Source organism: Bufo bufo, chromosome 3 (genome assembly GCF_905171765.1).
Source record: "Bufo bufo chromosome 3, aBufBuf1.1, whole genome shotgun sequence".
Classification (NCBI taxonomy): domain Eukaryota; kingdom Metazoa; phylum Chordata; class Amphibia; order Anura; family Bufonidae; genus Bufo; species Bufo bufo.
In genome coordinates, this window is record NC_053391.1 from 461,582,067 (window position 1) to 461,602,067 (window position 20,001).

General features: G+C 43.7%; 1 protein-coding gene across 7 annotated transcripts in view; it reads right to left on the bottom strand.

Annotated features, from left to right (window-relative positions):
* Positions 1-20,001, bottom strand: part of MCF2L (MCF.2 cell line derived transforming sequence like) — a 345,945-nt gene that overhangs the window by 55,482 nt on the left and 270,462 nt on the right. For 6 of the 7 annotated variants that reach the window (XM_040425200.1, XM_040425197.1, XM_040425199.1 and 3 more), the window contains 2 exons: positions 7,798-7,888; positions 2,764-2,883 (listed from right to left, as the gene is read on the bottom strand). In XM_040425200.1, the coding sequence (XP_040281134.1) occupies positions 2,764-2,883; positions 7,798-7,888 (211 nt within the window). The remainder of the gene's footprint in view (positions 1-2,763; positions 2,884-7,797; positions 7,889-20,001) is intronic. The other variant, XM_040425198.1, reaches the window with a different exon arrangement.

Sequence of the window (20,001 nt, forward strand, 5' to 3'; positions counted from 1 at the left end):
ATATTGAAGACTTTAAGAAGGTTTGCTTTATTTTGGAAGCACATTAGGTTTCCCGTTTAATAGTTAAAGATCTGAAATAATTTCCATGTAAGCATCATCTTATATTTTTTAAATTAAGAAATGTTACCAGGCACTTCTTATTATGAAAGGTCCATATAATGACGGGTTTCTGAATATGTTTGAAAAAAAAATTGTTTATTGGTTTGTAACAGTTGAGAGAAGTTGAAGGGGTCGTCCGACTTAAAAAATTATAATTTACTCATTTCCCTAGTTCTGTTATGGCCCTTTGTTGACATTCAGTTGCAGAGCTCTGGGAGTGTGTAACAACAATCTGAAGTTTTCCTTCAGAAAATTTGTGGGTGTTAGAAACACTGCCTCCCCACCCCCTTCTCTGCAAAGGGTGTGAATAAAATGTATGCCCTGCCTGCAGTCTTACTGCTGGTATACTCATGTTGTATGTGTAGGACTACCAGTGCGCGGTGTACAGTACAATGTAATTGCTGATACACACAGGATCTTCCTCCTACCTCTTCTTGTGCAATGCTCTGCGGACACTTCCTCACAGCCAGGAGAAGAGTACAGAGGAGAAAACTCCTCCAGTCTTTGTCAACTCTGTGTTTGCAGGGTGAGGAGGGAGGGAAGATCCTGTGCACAGCATTTATCTCTTCAGTGCCTGGAGAAGTGGAAACCCTGCAGCCGTGAGTATGTGCTGCTGATGGTAAAAGGGGTTAAACTTTGCTGAAGAATCCAGACAGCTAAGGGTGGGGTCACATGATGTTTTATGCCTCAGTTTGACATATATGCTAGAAAAAAAAGGAATTCCAGAACGTGTTGTAACGCACTGTTTGGTAAAGTACTGGAAGGGGAGTATATTTCACCCAGAATGCGGAAACGGGTGAGGTAAAAGAATCCAGGAAAGCTGGCTTGCTTCAGCAAAGTGTAGATTGCTGAGGTGCTTTTTCAAATGTGTTTAATGAGCTGGATTTTTTTGGAATGGCAGGCAAGTTGGTAGTAGAACTTGCCATGCCCTCCCCACTCCAGTACTACACCTTCATAGCTCATTTGTAGTCAGTGCCTGGAAACTGAAAGTTGAAGAAAATAAATATAAGTTGGCTTTTAACCTGTTGGAGCGTGCAAATCTGTCATTGCCAACTCGGCCCACAGATACAGATGTCGACACCTGGCACAACTACTCTAATAAAACCAGAGAATAGGTTTTTGTGAGGGGTGCACATATTGGCATATGTAAATAATAGGGTGCTCAATATATACTGACCATTGTTTTCTGAAAAAAGTACCCCCAAAAAATAAGTGTTCCTGCTTAAGGTCCAGGGCAATGCATAGGGCAAAGAATGGTTCATTCCAAGTCACTGCCTGATCAACGGAGAGAGATTTATATGCAGCAATCATCTCCTCTTTATGAGGACGAACGATCGAGAATCATTAACAGATTGCAGAAGATTGCTGATTATACCGGATGATCTGCTGGCAGCAAAGGATGATTTAATGTGCCACATCAAAAAAACTAGCATCTTTGATCTGTGGCATTTACACTGGCCAATTATTAAGAATGAGTGTTCTTAGTAAAGCTGGTTCCTGATAACTGCCCTGATGGTTGACCTGTGTAAAGGCGCCTTACACTGTAGGCCTCTCACCATAGCCCTAAGGCTACATGTGTACACACAACTGCTGTTCCTACTGGATTGAGAATACACCATGGATTTACAGTACAGACCAAAAGTTTGGACACACCTTCTCATTCAAAGAGTTTTCTTTATTTTCATGACTACGAAGGCATCAAAACTATGAATTAACACATGTGGAATTATATACATAACAAACAAGTGTGAAACAACTGAAAATATGTCATATTCTAGGTTCTTCAAAGTAGCCACCTTTTGCTTTGATTACTGATTTGCACACTCTTGGCATTCTCTTGATGAGCTTCAAGAGGTAGTCCCCTGAAATGGTCTTCCAACAGTCTTGAAGGAGTTCCCAGAGATGCTTAGCACTTGTTGGCCCTTTTGCCTTCACTCTGCGGTCCAGCTCACCCCAAACCATCTCAATTGGGTTCAGGTCCAGTAACTGTGGAGGCCAGGTCATCTGGCGCAGCACCCCATCACTCTCCTTCATGGTCAAATAGCCCTTACTTTCAAAGTTTTCCCAATTTTTCGGCTGACTGACTGACCTTCATTTCTTAAAGTAATGATGGCCACTCATTTTTCTTTACTTAGCTGCTTTTTTCTTGCCATAATACAAATTCTAACAGTCTATTCAGTAGGACTATCAGCTGTGTATCCACCTGACTTCTCCTCAACGCAACTGATGGTCCCAACCCCATTTATAAGGCAAGAAATCCCACTTATTAAACCTGACAGGGCACACCTGTGAAGTGAAAACCATTTCAGGAGACTACCTCTTGAAGCTCATCAAGAGAATGCCAAGAGTGTGCAAAGCAGTAATCATCGCAAAAGGTGGCTACTTTGAAGAACCTAGAATATGACATATTTTCAGTTGTTTCACACTTGTTTGTTATGTATATAATTCCACATGTGTTAATTCATAGTTTTGATGCCTTCAGTGTGAATCTACAATTTTCATAGTCATGAAAATAAAGAAAACTCTTTGAATGAGAAGGTGTGTCCAAACTTTTGGTCTGCACTGTACATATATTTTATTACTAAAGTCTGTAATACAGGGAAAATAACAGGCTGTTAAACTCTTAAAATATACTAGAAAGGTCCACTTCTATTTGTCACTCACCGGTACCTTCATTTTAAAGTCATCTTTGTTGAATTTTAATGCAAAGTCTGACAGAGCTCGCTGAAAGAATGTTGTTGGCCGCAGAACAATAACAAGTTGCAGGTTCCCTGGGAATGATGCCTACAAAATTGCAAGATGAACGCTGAGTAGAGCAATAAAAATACAGGAAGGAAGTAACATGTTAAGCATAATGGATTAAGCTGTAATGACATGAGTAACTTTTCCTGCACGGTCCTACAAATGCCTAATTGTTTTTTGTACTTACTCCATTCCCCTTCTTATATCTATTTTAAAAAATAAACCGTTCAAATGATAACCTTTATTCACTTACTGAATATATGCAAGTTCTAAAGTTTCTTAAAGACTCTTAAAGGGTTGTCCATTTTTTTTTTTATTCCATGCCCCACCCCAACCCAGCCGAACCTCTACCTGTTCCTCAGCTCCGGCTCCATGGATGCCAGGCTGTCTTCGCTGCACTTCCTGCATAGACAAGGTCACATGCACTTCTGCAGCCAATGTCTGGCCTGAGCGATGATGTGTCCCCAAGAATCACATGATTTATGGGTCACGTGCCACTTGGGGACACATCACTGCAAATGCACCTGACCCTGTTCATACAAGAAGTTTACATGTGGAGATCAGAAATGCAGTAAAGACAGACTGGGACCACAAAGCAAAACTGCAAATGCACCTGACCCTGTTCATACAAGAAGTTTACATGTGGAGATCAGAAATGCAGTAAAGACAGACTGGGACCACAAAGCAAGTAAGGGCATCTTTCAAACTCTCAGATAGCCCCTGACAAAACTGACTCCGGAGTCAGTTGCCCATCTTCTCAATTCTGCATAGGACCTTCATAGGTCCCACTGGCTGTGGGCGGGGGGGGGGGTGATTTAAAAAAAATGTGGACAACCCCTTTAAACTGGCCATACATTGTAGATAACTGGCCGTACAGCTATCTCTTCTAACCCCCTCATAGAAATACTCGCTCAGCCTGCATGCTCTGAATGGACACAGCTGCTGTCAGACACCTACGGTGGCAGATTATCTTCCAGAGAGCAAAAGTTCTCTGGAAGAAAAAGTAATTCAACTGCCCAATCTTTCTCTAACTGCTATATGCCATTGAGGGAGAGTCAGAACACTTTATAAAAATTAGATGGTACGTTGGTCCTGCCGAAATCAGCAGGTTTGGTTGACATTAGTCTGTGTGTATGGCCAGCTTAATACTTGCCAATTACTCGAGATAATCAATTAACCCCTCCACCATACATAAACATGCTTGGCTCAGATTGGCGGTTTACTTCAATGGGGCGGGGAGGGAAATATGCTGCTGCCTGATACCTCCTTGGGGATCAATGAATCGATTATGCTGAAATCCAGTATGCTCAAATCAACTTTCACCTAACAAGTCATGAGGCACCAAACATTATTTAGAACAATTGGCTTATCTAATATGTAAGACCAACTTAAGTTGTAAGTATCAGGTATTATATAAGGCTGTACTATAGTGACCAGTGCTGCTTTATTATCAGAGAACTGAACCCTGCTTTGCTTTCTCTTCATAACAGTGAAGGCAAGAAGCTATTTTAATTTGCTACAAAAACACTGTAAAGATCATTAAGCACTGAAATCGAAATATATAGATGCAAAAGGCATTTTTTTCTGATTGGGAACAGGCTGTCTGCGCTGTGCGGGGGAAGGGAAGTGGCAGCAGCTCTGGCTATATTTATTGCTTAAACTATCTTCCTTAAAGCTCCAATCTCTTAATCGTACCTACTCCTCCAGTTGTCTATAAAGTATGGAGGGGCTAATGAGGTAAAATACAGGTCACAGCACTGAGCGAGCCCCACCTTCTGACTGGTCTTTCAGTGCCAAAAAAGATGCAGCAAAATCTTCTTCATTTAACCCAGACCACCATGATGACTTCTTATATAACACTGGGAGTATTATGTTGATATCCGGCCAACAGCTATGAGGAAGACTCAAGCGGGCCCCTGGGCAAACCAGGAAGGGTGTATGGTCAGTCTCCCTATATTTTACCATTGAGCAAGGGTGGTTAATAAATCGGGCAATCGAAAAGTGGCAAAGGGGCAATTTTACCATATACTGTATCATTATAGGGAATGGAGCTCTGTTCTTATTTATGGATCTCTAAATCATTTGCTTCCACCCGTAGCCCATCGGATTTAGCCAGAGCTTTATACAGTAAGCTTCTCAAAGTGGTAGCTGCAGGCTACCAGAATTTACGATGTAATTTTATGGCTGTGTAAAGGAAAGCTGTGGGTTTGGAAAGTTGCATCCGCAAAAAGGGAACTGCACTACCTATAAAGATATATGGTACAGATGCAAGGACCAGAAAACTTCGAAAAAGTACAAAAAAGTCTGTAATTTACTTACTTTCAAAATTACAGTAGTTGGTGGGTTATTTTACTCCAGAGCAACAACTAGGGGGTCGTGACATCTGTCATAATGACATTTCCTTCATGGGGATGAATGTCCCACAACAGTGATTTGATACTATGGGCATTTGACATTACATGCAACATCACTGAGGCCTAGTCATTACACTGGAATGCATGGAGGCGGTGATCAGCAAGGAGTTTAGTTTAATATGGAAGTTTTAACAGGAAGTGCATAAAAACCCTTAAAATACCTTGTTTAATGGCTAATGGTCGTACACAACATGGACAGTTCACAATGACTTTAGGATTCAGTGCATGGGGACAATGTATAGAATAATGTGGTGCCCAACATGTACCATCTAAAGTTGCAGTGTACCGGTAATTCCAATAGGAAAACAAAAAATAGTCAAGAAATAAAAGGACTGATTATCGAGTGAGGGTCTCAAGGAATTCTGAACTTTGTCATAATTACACATTCATGTTACAGACTAGTAGAGATGCTATTTCTGAATGCCTAACATGGAATTACATTTTTTCAATGGATTCCAGCCTAGTATATTTTTTCTTAGAATTTTATGAGACAACAGACACTCTTGTGCAAGGAACAATTTTATATTGCTTGCCAACTTTTAGGAAAAGTCCCTTGGGATTTCGAGGGGGCATCAGAGATTTTTTTTAAAATAGGCCATGCTCCTGTTACTTGATACAGTGTTTTTTGGACATTGGGGTTGAGTCTGATGATACAGCATCACAGCACTCCACGCAGTTATGGTCACTCTTTGAGAAGTGCCAGAAAGCTTTTGCTGAATCTGGCAAACTTGCCAACCCTCTGGGAGGTCTCCCTTTTTCCTGTGAGCCTCCCAGATGTTCTGGGAGAGTTGGCAAGTACTGGTGCTCACTGCTCAGTTGTGATTGTGACCTCAGGACTGCAGACTGCTGTGCCCAGGCTATGGCCACAGTCACTGCCCATGGCTCCTGCACTCCCATATCCTGATGGAAGAAGATAATGTCGTTCAAACTTTCAACCGTTATTCTGCCTCCTCCACACTCCTCTGCTGGCCTAATGCTGCCACTGATAGGCTCTGTTGGCTCCTCCTGATCACATGTCAGGACAGAGTCAGTCTTGATACTGATTATTTCTAGCCACTAGGCGATAGTGTTATAGTAGGACATGATTCAGTACAGGTGACAAGACAGTGGGGGGCCTGGGCCCTTTAGGGGCCAATATGGCTGCTATAGTGGCAGTTACGGAACTGAAACTGATAACTCACTGATCTGAATGGACATTGAATAATTCTTTATTTTCCCTTTGGTGGCACTGCAGTGAAACGAAACACTTAGGGTGCCTTCACAGGTTGCAGATTTTGTTGCAGAAATTTCATTTCACTCATATAAATGGGGCTTGCTGAAATCCATGTGTTTCCCACTAAAATAACTCCATTCAGATGAATTCAACTGGTTTTTAGTTGCAGAAATTTGCAACAAAATCTGCCACATGTGAAGGTACCCTTATTGCCAGGTTTGCCCACAGATAACTTTTAATCAGTGGTGGGCCCCTGAGCAACATATTGACAAGGGGCTCTTCCAACAAGTTGGAATTTTTCTAAGTCGGCAATAGATAGTTGTTGCCAATCAGCTATTGACATCTATCTTGGCACACCAAATATAATGGAAATAATATGAGCAGACTAGATGGACCATGTTGTCTTTTCTGCCATTATTCTTCTATATTTCTAGGTTTCAGGCTAACTCCCACAGCTTAAAGCGTATGTGATGTCATTTGGGATAAGCGTCAACCAGACACTGCCACCGCTGATGTCCACAAAATGATCAAGTAGGTAAACTCCAACTTGTCCATTCCTTGAGTCCCTTAACCACATACTCTAGAATCTATCTTTAGCCCTCAAATCCATTATATATTTGGTCAACTACATCAATTTCAATTTAGGATGTCTTCTTATCACCCAGTATTTAGTGATGCTGTTTATTACCTCTAGACTGTAAATACAGATTCATTAGTCAGATTACAGTATTTCATGTAAGGTGTTTGTTTGGTGGTGTACAAGGGTTTGTATTCCAGCACAGACCTACTACAGATCATCAGTGATAAGCACATGGATCACAATTATGTAGGCCTCAGAATTGTTTGTTTTTTACAGCATGGGAAGGTTCTAGCAATAAATATTTTAGCATGTACTATAATATTAACAAAAATGAGAATATTGAATAATGAATGTAGTTCTTACTTTACTGTTATTATTTATGCCTCAATTAAGCCAGTGTGGACCTTGTATTCCATCTAATTTCAAGAACTGCCGTATCTTCTAACCATCAGTTTTTTTAAGTCACGGTCAAGATAACTAAAAATGTAGAATTAGTGGAATAGTCATTTTTATTTGCGAGTAGAATAGTCATTTTTATTTGCGTGAACTGGAGCTCACATGGCTATAATTACGGCACTGCAGGCCTGTGTTACCAGAGAATGATGACACCATATGATAGGCAATGTATAACGTCAGCGAGTGCCAAATTAGGCATACATTCAGATTGACCTGGAGCATAGATTTCGTAGGTTTCCCTGCAAATAGGACAGTGATGTAGATGCTTTTCTGCAAAAAAAAAAGAGACTTACTGCAATCCTCAGTATTGATGCTTTTACAGATGCCCATTTGTCCTGTCTTCGGTCGATGACTAGGATGAAGCCAATTCCTGCATCTTGTAAACTAGGTGTAAAAACAGGAACAGGGAAAAGCTGCGGTTATTATTCCACGTGCAGACGCTGCCTCCTCACTATGGTGCAGTTTTTTAACCCTCTCCACACTGTTCCAAACCAGATATTTACAACGAACGACAAGCAGAGGGATTTGCCCAGAATCAATGTCACCTTCCCAAACAGGGTCTACATAAGGGGTTTCAAGCAATGTCGCTTATTCCATTTTGGCTCAATCTGCTGCAGCCTGCGTGCTTTGAAATTTCCTCCTCACTGCAGCCGCAAATGGTCTTACAGAAGGGCCACCTCTCATCCTGAAAAGCAAATGTTGCATATCCACGCATGGCTTAAACAGGCCACTCAATCCAGCAACCAGCTCCCTGGATTCCACCTTGGTAAAGCATCCATTGACTCGCAGGATCAATCTATTTACGCGGTAGTGCTTCCACCCTAATGACAGCATCTAGTGAAGAGATGCTCATTTCCAATGGAGAGCCCCGTCATTGCTGACTGATGAAATGACCTTAGTTTTTTCTCCTTTCAGCTCTGTGTAGCTACATATGATCTAGACACAGCGTATACATGGACGTATAGCTAGCGGCTTCCATTCGTGCATTCAGAAGCAGGGGAATTGTGCAGTGCCAGCATCTGACTGGGGGTTGGGGCCAATCACAGCAGCTTGTAAGAATGAAAAGGCAAAAGCAGAATAGCTAATAACCAGCACACTGTGTGAGTGCCGGATTTTATTTTGGGAAACGTTTTCAAGATTAAAGACCAGAGGAGAATAATGGGCAGAAACAATTATATTACTAATTTGACTAAAGCATATTTAACAAAATTTCATGAAGTATACAAAACCGATATTCTCATCTTACATCTCTTTTCATTGAGTTATCCCACAAGCTGCAAGCTATAATAAGTTAAGAGCAGATAGGTGGAGAACTTACTGTACCTACTTTCTCCCTAACTGACATCACTCAGGATTCCCAAATATCAAGATGAAGGATCTGGCCTGACTGATACGTCCCTGATGGACAACTACACATTTGGTCAGGGACACAATTAAACAGGGTGGGAGAGATTTAGGAAAACTAGCACAAGTGGAGGAGTTGCTCATTATGATCAGTAAGGTTCCAGATCTTCAGACCCTTTTGGAAAATGAAAGCAACAAACTGATTGTTTAATATGGGTAACTACTTTTTTCCCCCCTTTAGATTACTAAAGATAAATCTCCCCTGTCAATTTTTGACACTTAGATTTAATCATGCACACTGAGATGTATGAGGGTTCTGTAACAATGAGTGACTGCCAGAGATGGGCAAATGGAAGGGACCCTTTGGGTGACCAGTTACAAGGTCCAATGAGAGCTTATAAAAAAGTCAATATGGCTGGCAATGGTAAATACATTTCAGGAGTTTGAAAAATGGACAACATTGACCCAGGAGGTCAACCCCTGTTCATCTGCCCAGTCAGGAAATATAGAAGTGGTATTGAATTTGTCAGAGTGGAGAGCTGCTGCAAAGAGTGGTACACACATGGTTTAACCACATATTACGTAGATGTCATTTAAGTAAAATCTTCTGTTTTATTGCATTGGTATATCTAATAGCACTGTAAGGACAGCTAAAGATTAAGACCTTGGCTCATCCTCTTAGACTACCTGCACACGGGTGTGGGTTGTGAAACCTACTTTCTTAATGGTTGTCATGCGGATTTCTGTGCACTTCTGCACCAAATCCGCACCAAAATCAGCATGCATTACTTACATGTTTTGATGAGGTTTTGCAGCAGAATTTCAAAGAGTGAAATCATTTCTGAATATGCATGACAAGTGAATTTCACAGAAAAAAAGCAAAGTGTACGAGATTTATCTAACCTCATTCACTTTGCTGGTAATGTATTATGATGCGGCTTTTCCACCCGAAAATCTGCATGGAAAAAACCTGTTTATTCCGCACCATGTGCAGGTAGCCTTAGTATTCCAGGAGATGGACCTGGGTCTGCCCCCTGTTAGCTAGTTGGTTATGTGCTTAGCTGACGAAGAGAGAAGACCTGCATGTGTAAACTCCTCGGAGCTAGGCCTGAGCACAGAGAACCTGTCTCTGAGACAATCTACAACAAAGGAAGCATCTGCTATAGAGAAGTGCTGTCAGTCACACTACCTTGCTGACTGACTCTAATGCATGGCCTTGTACAAAATCCAGGATCTACAAGGCCATCTTTATGGCAGAGAGACCTTACTGCTATGTGAGGGAACATTGCAAGTGCAGCAAGTCCGGCCAATCGTATCTTAATTCTGTACCTTTCATCTTGAGAATTTGCAGAAATGTTTACCAACCAACCTCACTGCCAGTCCAATATTCTGCCGAGAGACTTTAGAGAGACAGAGAGAAGGAGTACTAAAATGTCCATCATTGCTGTTGTCCATATGTTGCTATTGGGGAAGGATTTGCACTGTGATCTACTCTGGAACTGTGCCTTGTTATTGTCGGATGTACAACTACTCCTATTCTGCCTTTTAGTAAAGAGGGACTTATTTATTTACACCGACTGGCCTGGTTACTGAACTTACTATTCGCTGGCCATTGCACCTGGCCTTTTTTCTTAAACACTTAACACCAAGGGCACCCTAACTAGCCCCAACATCAGTGTGTGTCCCGAGGGAAAAATGGGTGCACCATCCAGTCACTGCACGGCATTAGGAAGAGCCAGAGGGGAGATTGCCACGGTGATCTGCGACCATAACAACCACCTTCCAGGCCACAACTCCCATCCTCCTCTCCCCCTATCCCAGGCTGTCTGAGACACTAGCAGCTTTTAATAATACATGGATAAATATGTGGCCTCCCACAGGGTTTCAGAAGCTAGACACATAGCGAATAGCTGATCACCAGGCCAGCATCTATTGAGGTAGGCTGTAGTTGTTCTGTACTAAGGGCATTTACCAGGGGCGTAGCTAGAAATGACTGGGCCCCATAGCAAAAAAAATTTATGGGCCCCCCCCTCCCGGTTTTTATAACCTGTCAATCACTTACTTAAGATGCCCAAGGTGAGGTCCGTTAATACAGGGTGCCCGGCCGCACCCCTTACCGTCCGTTGCCCAGCGCCGCCTTCCCTGTCTTCAGCGCCGCCTTCTACAGCTCAGCGCCGCCTCCGCAATCCTCCCCGTCACAGATCCCTCAGATAGGATTAGGTGGCTGTGTCTTCGCCAATGCCATTAACCATTACCACACCACACTATTAAATAATGTGGGCGCAGTTGCGCCTGCCAGGCTTGAGCAGGTATATGTGTGAATAGGGAAGATGCTGAGATCCGGCGGTAGCTCACACACACAGATGAAATAACTCCAGTCTCCTCCACTTGTCCACTACACTAGTCTCCAGAGTGACTCCAGTTACAGTACTCCAGTCTCCACATCTCTCCACTGACTGACGCTGCCACCTGCCGCTTCGGTCGGAGACTCAGTCAGACTCAGTCCCACTCCCCAGCCAGCCCTCACCTCAGCCACTTCAAGTTGAACCAACCAAACTGTACCCCGTACTGCGCATGCGCTGCCCGCCGAGCCAGCCACCGACACTCCAGCAGCTCAACTCGCAGCTTCCTAGTACGTGCCGCTCCTAGTCTGCGACCCCGCCTCCTCCACTTCCAGCGAACCGCCAGCCAGACTGCCTCTCTGCCTCTGCCGGCTCCGAGTCCAACCGCCCCCTATCACAGCGCCACGCCCGGCCCACTCGCCACATTATTTTTTTATCCTCAGTCGGCGACGGGCCCCCAGTGGCGTAGGGCCCCATAGCCATTGCTATGGCGATCCCTACGCCACTGGCATTTACACACAAACACACTTTGTACAAGACTAACATAAGAAAATGAGAGACAGTTATGTAGGACATTGCACTGCAATACCTCAAGGTCAGGTGTGAAGATGTGTATAATAATAGATGTCCTCTAATTAAGTTGGGGAGTCTATTATTGAGGTGGAGAAGGAGGGAAGCTTACAAATGATGTTAAACAGGACAAGCAAGCAACTGTACATCAAATAACCCATGAAAAATGCTCAGAATTCTTAAAAAAAAATAATATAATAATTATACTAACTTCCCGTCACATAGTATGATTGACTGCAAGGTGACATTTGTATGTTGAGAGGAACCAGGAAGTTCTGAGCCTTTTGTTTGTTCTAATTTACTGTCTGGACAACCCCTTAACACCTTTCACAGTTGCTTTAATGCTGCAAACACTGTCCTCAGACGCTAGACATTGCAAACAAACCATTTATCAAACACACAACAAATTTGCTGGAGGTTAACCCTTTCTACCCCGGACCAGTTTTCACCTCCCTGCCCAGGCCATTTTTTGCAAATCCGACATGTGTCACATTATGTGGTAAACACTTTTACTTATCTAAGCCATTCTGAGAATGTTTTCTTGAGACACATTGTGCTAAATTTGAGTCAATATATTTTTCCTTTATTTATAAAAAAAATCCCAAATTTACCAAAAATTTTGAAATATTCACAAATTCACAATGCCTTGCGTGTCATCTGCAGCATGAAAGACAGCCAAGCCCCGTTCCGGACAGCAGAGACACGGGGGGTTAACATGATTGATAATGCTCCGTGCCTCTCTGTGATCTTTTTACTACAAAATCATAATGACAACTTTATCTCACTGTGATTTTGTAGTAAAAAGATCACAGAGAGGCACGGAGCATTATCAATCATGTTACTGCTCCGTGTCTCTGCTGTCCGGTACCCGGCTTGGCTGTCATTCACGCTGCGGATGACACGCACGGCATCCGCTCGTGTGAAACAGCCCATACACTTTTTGTGAGGGAAGGTGACCAAAAATGGCTGTTTTGGCACTGTTTTCTTTTTACTACATTCACCTGACAGGGTGGATCATGTGATATTTTTATAGAGCCGGTCGATACGGACGTGGCAATACCTAATATTTATATTTTCCTTTTTTTTTTTTAATTGCTTAAAGAGAACCTGTCACCTCCCAAAACCATCCCAAGCCGCCAGCAGTGTGTTTCTGATGATGCCTTTCTTCCTGAAGGCAGATGCAGCAAAAGTAATGAAAATGTCTGTAACTGCACCCCGAGCATAAAAGGGGGTGAATGCTGTTTAAGAGATATTCCCTTTCCAGATGCAAAGGCAGCTACTAAAGACGCCAATCTCCCAAACTGGAAACCATATGAATGCTGCATACAGCCGAATAGGAAAAACCATATAAAAGGTTTACACTCCTAGCAGTCGAACTGGCAGCATACAATCCCCCCAAAGAACGAGACCAAGCTCTGTGTTGAGGATAAAGCAGTGGACAGCCAGAGCTGTGTGTTTATTGTTCTTATATACACATTCTTACACATTAGTATCACCCACAGGGTTTTGTAAAACAACCAGTAACCCCGTACAACAGGGCTTGACAAATTTCCTTGGAATCTAGGAGCCAGCTAAAAAAGTTAGGAGCCAGGCAGAGCCGCGTCATAAAGCCCCTAGTAGGTGCCCCCATAGTGCCCCCCCCATCACTTCTCCATAGAGCCCCCCCAATAATGCTGTATACCATGTTACATATACCGCCGCTCCGTCCCCGGACCCTATTGACTATAATGGGGACGGGGGTTGAGCTCCGGCGCAGCATGGCAGTTTGCGGTGAGAGGCCGCCGGACATGCAGTACTTTTAGTCCGGCGGCCTTTCACCATGCACTGCCGTGCTGCGCCAGAGCTCTGCCCACATTATAGTCAATGGGGACAGAGCTGCGGTCCGGCGAAACAGCGGAAGGACGGATCCGACAGGGTGAACCGCCTCCCGGATCCATCCTGCTGCAAGTGTGAAAGTACCCTTAGTTCTATAGCTACTGAATGAGACAGAAGAAGGGATGCCTTTAACATATAGATCTCTTTGAGAAGCCAATTTGATCCTAAAGGGTTAATTCAAGCTGTATACTAAACTCTGTCCTGTCACTTCTCTCATCTCTCTGCTCCTGTCCCTTAATCTTATCACTGCTGCAAAAGCATCAGCCTCAGTGTAAACTGTTCTAGAGTCTGACTGACTGTTCTTTTAACTCAAACAATCGAATGAGTCACTAACTGTATGCTCTTTAGATTATTTTAACCTGAGACTCATTCGATTCTTTCTAGACTCCCTCCTGTACTTGTGTCAGTGACCCAGAGCTGCTAGTGCTTGCATTGCCTCAGCTCTGATTGGTTGGTGGGCGGGGAGGGGAGGGGCTGGCAGAAGCAGCTTCCACTCTAGGATCAGATTACACTCCTCCCGAGTCCCTCCCCTCCCTGCTGCCGGCGTCTCTGCTATTGTGTGCTGTGACAGAGCTGTTTCAAACGGTGCTTCCTCCGGACAGAACGGCAGCTCAGCACCCATCGCCCGGGCACCTTTGAAAACGGGCTGACAAATACCCAAGCGCCAGGACTAAATTCCTGGTCGCCATAGCGACCTGGCACCTGGGATTTGTCGAGCCCTGCCGTACAATACACTCAGACACTCCCACACAAAATCCTCCCCTCTGACTGTGACACAATTAACTTACACAATGGGTTAATGTAATTATCACAGGCAGGAGAATACACAGTTTTACACAATGTCTTCTGTCCTGGAGACAATTGGGAATTAATCCAATTTATCTCCAAGGGCAGAGGCAAAACTTCATTAGCCACATGGTAGCAAAAGACAATAAAAAGACAAAAAAATATTTAACTGTGCAGCTATTGCATAAAACATAGACATTTAACATATCCCCAGATGGCTTGGATCTGAGAGCTCAATATATCCGAACAGCGCTCAGATGCCACAAACACAGTCAAATCGCCATGGGGTTTAAGTTTAGCATGGGCTGATGAGGGCCCATAATCCTAGGGCAAGAGGCTGGCAACCAGGCTTCTCCAGCACCCAGTGGCGAGGTTGGTTTCGCCACGTCGTCGTTTTATCCCTTGCGCTTCTCCACACATGCTTGAAAGTCCTTGCTTCAGGTCACAGTAACCACGCCCCCTTCCCTGCCCCTTCAGTGTGACTGACAGCGCTTATGCAGAGAGTTCGGCAAGGCCAGCCGAACTGCCAGCTGTCAGTCACAGCGAAGGGGCAGGGAAGGGGCCGCGGTTACCATGACTTGAAGCAAGGAGGCTGCTGCCCCTTTGACTTCAAGCATGTGTGGAGAAGCTCAAGGGATAAAACAATGTTTTCATTACTTTTGCTGCATCTGCCTTCAGGAAGAAAGGCATCATCAGAAACACACTGCGGGGTACACGCAGGTACTGCTGGCGGCTTGGGATGGTTTTGGGAGGTGACAGGTTCTCTTTAATTATGGGAAAAGAATGCATTTTTTTTTTTTACTTGAAACATTTTTTTTATCATGCAAAATGTTATTTAAACTTTTTTTTCCCGCAACTTTTGGGGGTTTGATCCCCTGTACAAAGCATTACAATACTTCTGTATTGTAATGCATTGGCTGTAAGTGTATTACACACTGTAATACAGACTTCCTGTCTGCGAAATCCAGGGGGCTGGATCTCGCAGGCTTACATGGAAGGCAGCCCCGAAGCCTAAGGAAAGCATCGGGCTGCCTTTCCTGCTATCTGGTCCCCATCACAGCCGTGCGGGGACCCGATGGGGAAGGGGAGGGAGCTCCCTCCCTCTACACACCCTACACATACTGCGGTCAGCGCTGACCGCGGAATAGCGAGGGTATATGCCCCGGCATTGGTGTTTTCACTGATGCTGGCGCATACAGCAGGGGTCCGGTCTCCTGCAGCCGATTGGGTGGGCGCAGCTACTGCACCCACCCGATCAGCGCGCTGTAGTACTATGGCGCTGGTCAGGAAGGGGTTAGAAGAGTTTATTTTAGATTTTTATACTGATGACCTATCTTCAGGATAGGTCATCAGTATCTGATCAGTGGGGGTTTGACATCCGGGACCCTCACCGATCAGCTGTTTTGAGAAGGCACCTGCGCTCCTGTGAGTTCCGCAGCCTTCTCACAGCTCACCAAGCACAGCACTGTATATAGTATAGCGGCTGTGCTTGGTATCATGCTCAGCCCCAATCAAGTGAATGTGAAGCTACTGGCATAAGAAAAGCTGTGAGAAGGCAGCGGCGCTCCCAGGAGCTTCAGTGCCTTCTCAAACAGCTGATCGGTGGGCGTCCCAGGTGTCAGACCTCCCACCGATCAGATACTGATGCCCTTTAGGTCCACAGTATAAAAATCTCAGAAAACCCCTTTAATGTCAGTTTATTTTTATTTTTTTAAGACTAAGACGGGCCAAAATTATAAAAGTCTCAGGTCTAAATCTTAAGGCCCCATATGCATTAAGCTAGTTTCAGAGGAGCGTGTCCTGTGCGGAAATCATGCTCTGTGTGAGTGTGATTCCCTGTTATGGACACTGCTCATTTCATAGGAGCACATGGCATTATACTGATTTATAATGCTGTGAGTCTCTGCATGACCTGTATCTACTGAATTATACTGACAGCATTATGTCAATATAATTCTGTAGAAGTAAGACACACAGCATTATAAATCATTATAATGCCGTGCCCTCCTGTGAAAGGGTAGTTTTTGGCAGACGGTGGTTTTTGGCATGGATCTGCAGCAAAAACTGTGCAAACAACGCGCGGACACGTACGGAGCTATTTTTGACACTCCCCATTCATTTCAATGGGAGATTCAGAGCGGATTCCCATTCCCAAGATAGGGCATGCTGCTTCTTTTTCCCACTGAAATGAATAGAAGGCTGTATATATGTCACTAGAAGTAGACTAGAAAATATACAAGATTTTTGGACTGTTGGTCTTCAAAGCTATGAGCTCTTTTTTTTTGTAAAATAGCAATCGAAGACAGTGATTAACATATCTTCTTGGTCAATGGCTACTGCAGGGTAATGTTTCTATTAAAGTCTTCCCTTCAAGAAATGCTGGGGATCTTCTCTCTCTGCAGCAGGCGCTGTCACATGTGATCTCAACAAGGGGAAGACTAGAATGCCTGCAGTGAGAACTCAAAGTGACATTCTGACAGTTATACACCATGACATACTGCTCCAGCCTAAGCCATGGCGCTCGTGCCCTTTCAATAGCATTATTACACAAATGCAGTGTGGGCATTTTAGTATATCTAGATATTTACATCTGTTATAATATACACTTTAACCCTTTAACTGTCTTCACTGAAATGTGACTTCATCCTAGTGTTTGGACGTGACACTGAATGGCTACACTGTAAACCACACTGGGAACTGATGTGAGGGAATACGGTACATTAGCCACACAGGACTACGAAGTAACAGAGGTGCCACACTTCTTTTCCCAGCATGCTCTCTCTGGTCATAGCTAAGTGTTTTCCTGTCGGTTTCGCACTCAAAGCGTAGAATTGTTAAGCTAATTTCACAAAATCATATTCAGTCTGTGAAATACGTTCTGTGTCAGGGGTATTTCCCAGGCTGAACGCAGCTTCCGTGACAGAGCACTATAATGATTTATAATGCTGTGGGTTCCTGCCAGACCTCCGCCATAAGGAACTGCACTGACATAAAGCCATCAGTGCAGTTCATTACAGTGGACGTTGGGGCAGGAACTCACAGCATTATAAATCACTTTAATGCAGTGAGTCTGTGTCACAGGAGCAGTGTTCAGTCTGGGAAATACCTCTGACACATGGAGTGTATTTCATGGGCTGAATACACTCTTGCGAAATTGGCATTCCTGTCCCCTGGGATGGACTATGGCTGGTACACACTGGGGATGCAATGAGTCCCAGGAGACGGGGGGTAGTTATAACTCACGTTTACTGGCTCACACCTATAATACAGAGGCACAACGTGCACATCAATTCTCACATGGACGCTCAGGCCACACCATAGATATCTGTCATCCAAAAGAAAAAGGGATGGTCTGACACTATATACGGTAAATATGACCTATTGTCTACTGGAGGGTGCAGCAAAAAAACTGAAAACGAAATCCCAGATGAACATACAAGGAACTGCAGGCTTCTGTTGACTCAACAATAAGAAAGGGAATGGACAAAAATGGGAAAAGTGACAGAGGAAACCAGTTTAAGGGTACTTTCACACTAGCGTTTTTGTTTTCCGGTGTTGAGTTCCATCACTGGAGCTCAATACCGGAAAAGAACTGATCAGTTTTATCCTAATGCATTCTGAATGGAGATCATTCCGTTCAGGAGGCATCAGTTCAGTCTCTCTTACGTTTTTGGAGGGAGAAAATACCGCAGCATGCTGCAGTTTTATCTCCGGCCAAAAATACTGAACGCTTTCCGGAATACCGGATCCGGCATTATTTACATTGAAGTGTATTAGTGCAGGATCCGGCATCAAGTATTCCGGCAAAACGGATCCGGCTTTTCGGTCTGCACATGCGCAGACCTTTAAAAATGCAAAAAAATAATGTATACCGGACCCGTTTTTCCAGATGACACCGGAGAGACGGATCCAGTATTTCAATGCATTTGTCAGACGGATCTGCATCCGGATCCATATGACAAATGCCATCAGTTTGGTTCCGGATCCGGCGGAACTGCCTGGCGGAATCCTCTGCCGTAAGTCTGAAAGTACAAGTGTAACATCAATGCTTGTCTGAAAATCTGGGGGGAATTAAAATTATTATTTTTTTTTGCCATTTGGAACAGCAGCCAATGAAGGATCATAATATGGGTGGTTTGAGTGTCCGAAACACTATGTAAACTCATCTACAGGCTACATAAAAAAAATCAGTACAGGCTCTGTGTGGAAATTGACATGCAATGCAGATTTTAAACCCAAGCATGTCAATTTATGCTTCAGATTTTCACCATTAATATTTAGAAGAGGCTAGGGTCTATGGTCTACTTAATCTGCCACTGACAACAGCATTTTACATTAGAAGACATCTTAGCAGGCATGAGTACATCCCTATATGAAGTCATGTTCTCCTCAGCACGAATGTTCCTAACACACAAACATCCTTCATGGGTAGATGTCAACTGACAGTACTGAAATGGCCAAACACTATATAAATATGAACCATTATCTACTCCAGGGTGCTACAACAACACATCCAGCAAGTCACAAAGATCCCAGGTGAACATACAAGGAACTGCAGGCCTCTGTTGCCAACATTTTCATGTGTCATAGAGACATGTCAGAAATGATGGCTGGTGAGGTACAGGTGCTAAGACAACCACCAGTTGCTAGAACGAAGGGGTACAGTAGAAGTCCTCTAGGTCATCTCTCCTCAGGGGGCTGCGTACATTTTTGAAGGATATACTCTTCATAGCCTGTACCCAGCTTCCCAAGGAGAGCTGAAGATGCCAACATCAGCAAGTGGTAGCACAACATGGACCTCCAGTGGTGTGCTCAGTATGTAGACATACTTCTGGACTCCTGTATCAAAGGTAAAGATTAAAAAAAGATGCTAATTAATGAGGCAAACGTAAGGCTGATCAAAGCAGAAATTAAAAGAAATTCAAGTAGTGATATTAAATGGACCCAGTTTATTAAGATGAATACATCTTTCATACATTAGACACAATTCCCTCCAATATGATTGGCACAGAATATGCTGTAATTAATAAATGAGGGCCATTGTTCTTATTGACATTAGCTTCTTTATACTATGATTTTCCTTAACATAGAAAGCTTCCATGGACTGGGTCCAAGATGAAATCTGGGAGTATCATTACATTCCTTATCATGCCATCTGTAAGGTCTTCACACACAGACATATAAAACACTAGAAGGTTTCACAACAGAACATCTTTGCTGGCTCAACAACACCAGCGATGGTGCCAGTAGATATATTCATGGAAAAATAAAGCTCCCTTGGTGCTCAATGCAGAGGTTTTAGCAGGGTCCTAGCTGGTGCCAATGGTGCACCGCCAATTATTGTATCACCATCCTCAACACGGCAATACAGTTAGCAATGTCTCCCTGCCCCGCCGTTACCTCTGATAGGCTTCGGGCTTAGTGCCTGTAGCAGATCAGAGGCCGGCACATGCGGCATGATGACGTAATGATCATCGTGCCCCCTGAGCCAGGCAGCTTACAGTTTCAGACAAAGGCTGGAAGAGACTGTTTTTTGTTGCTATTTGGAATAAGAGCCAACGAAGGATCATAATATGGGTG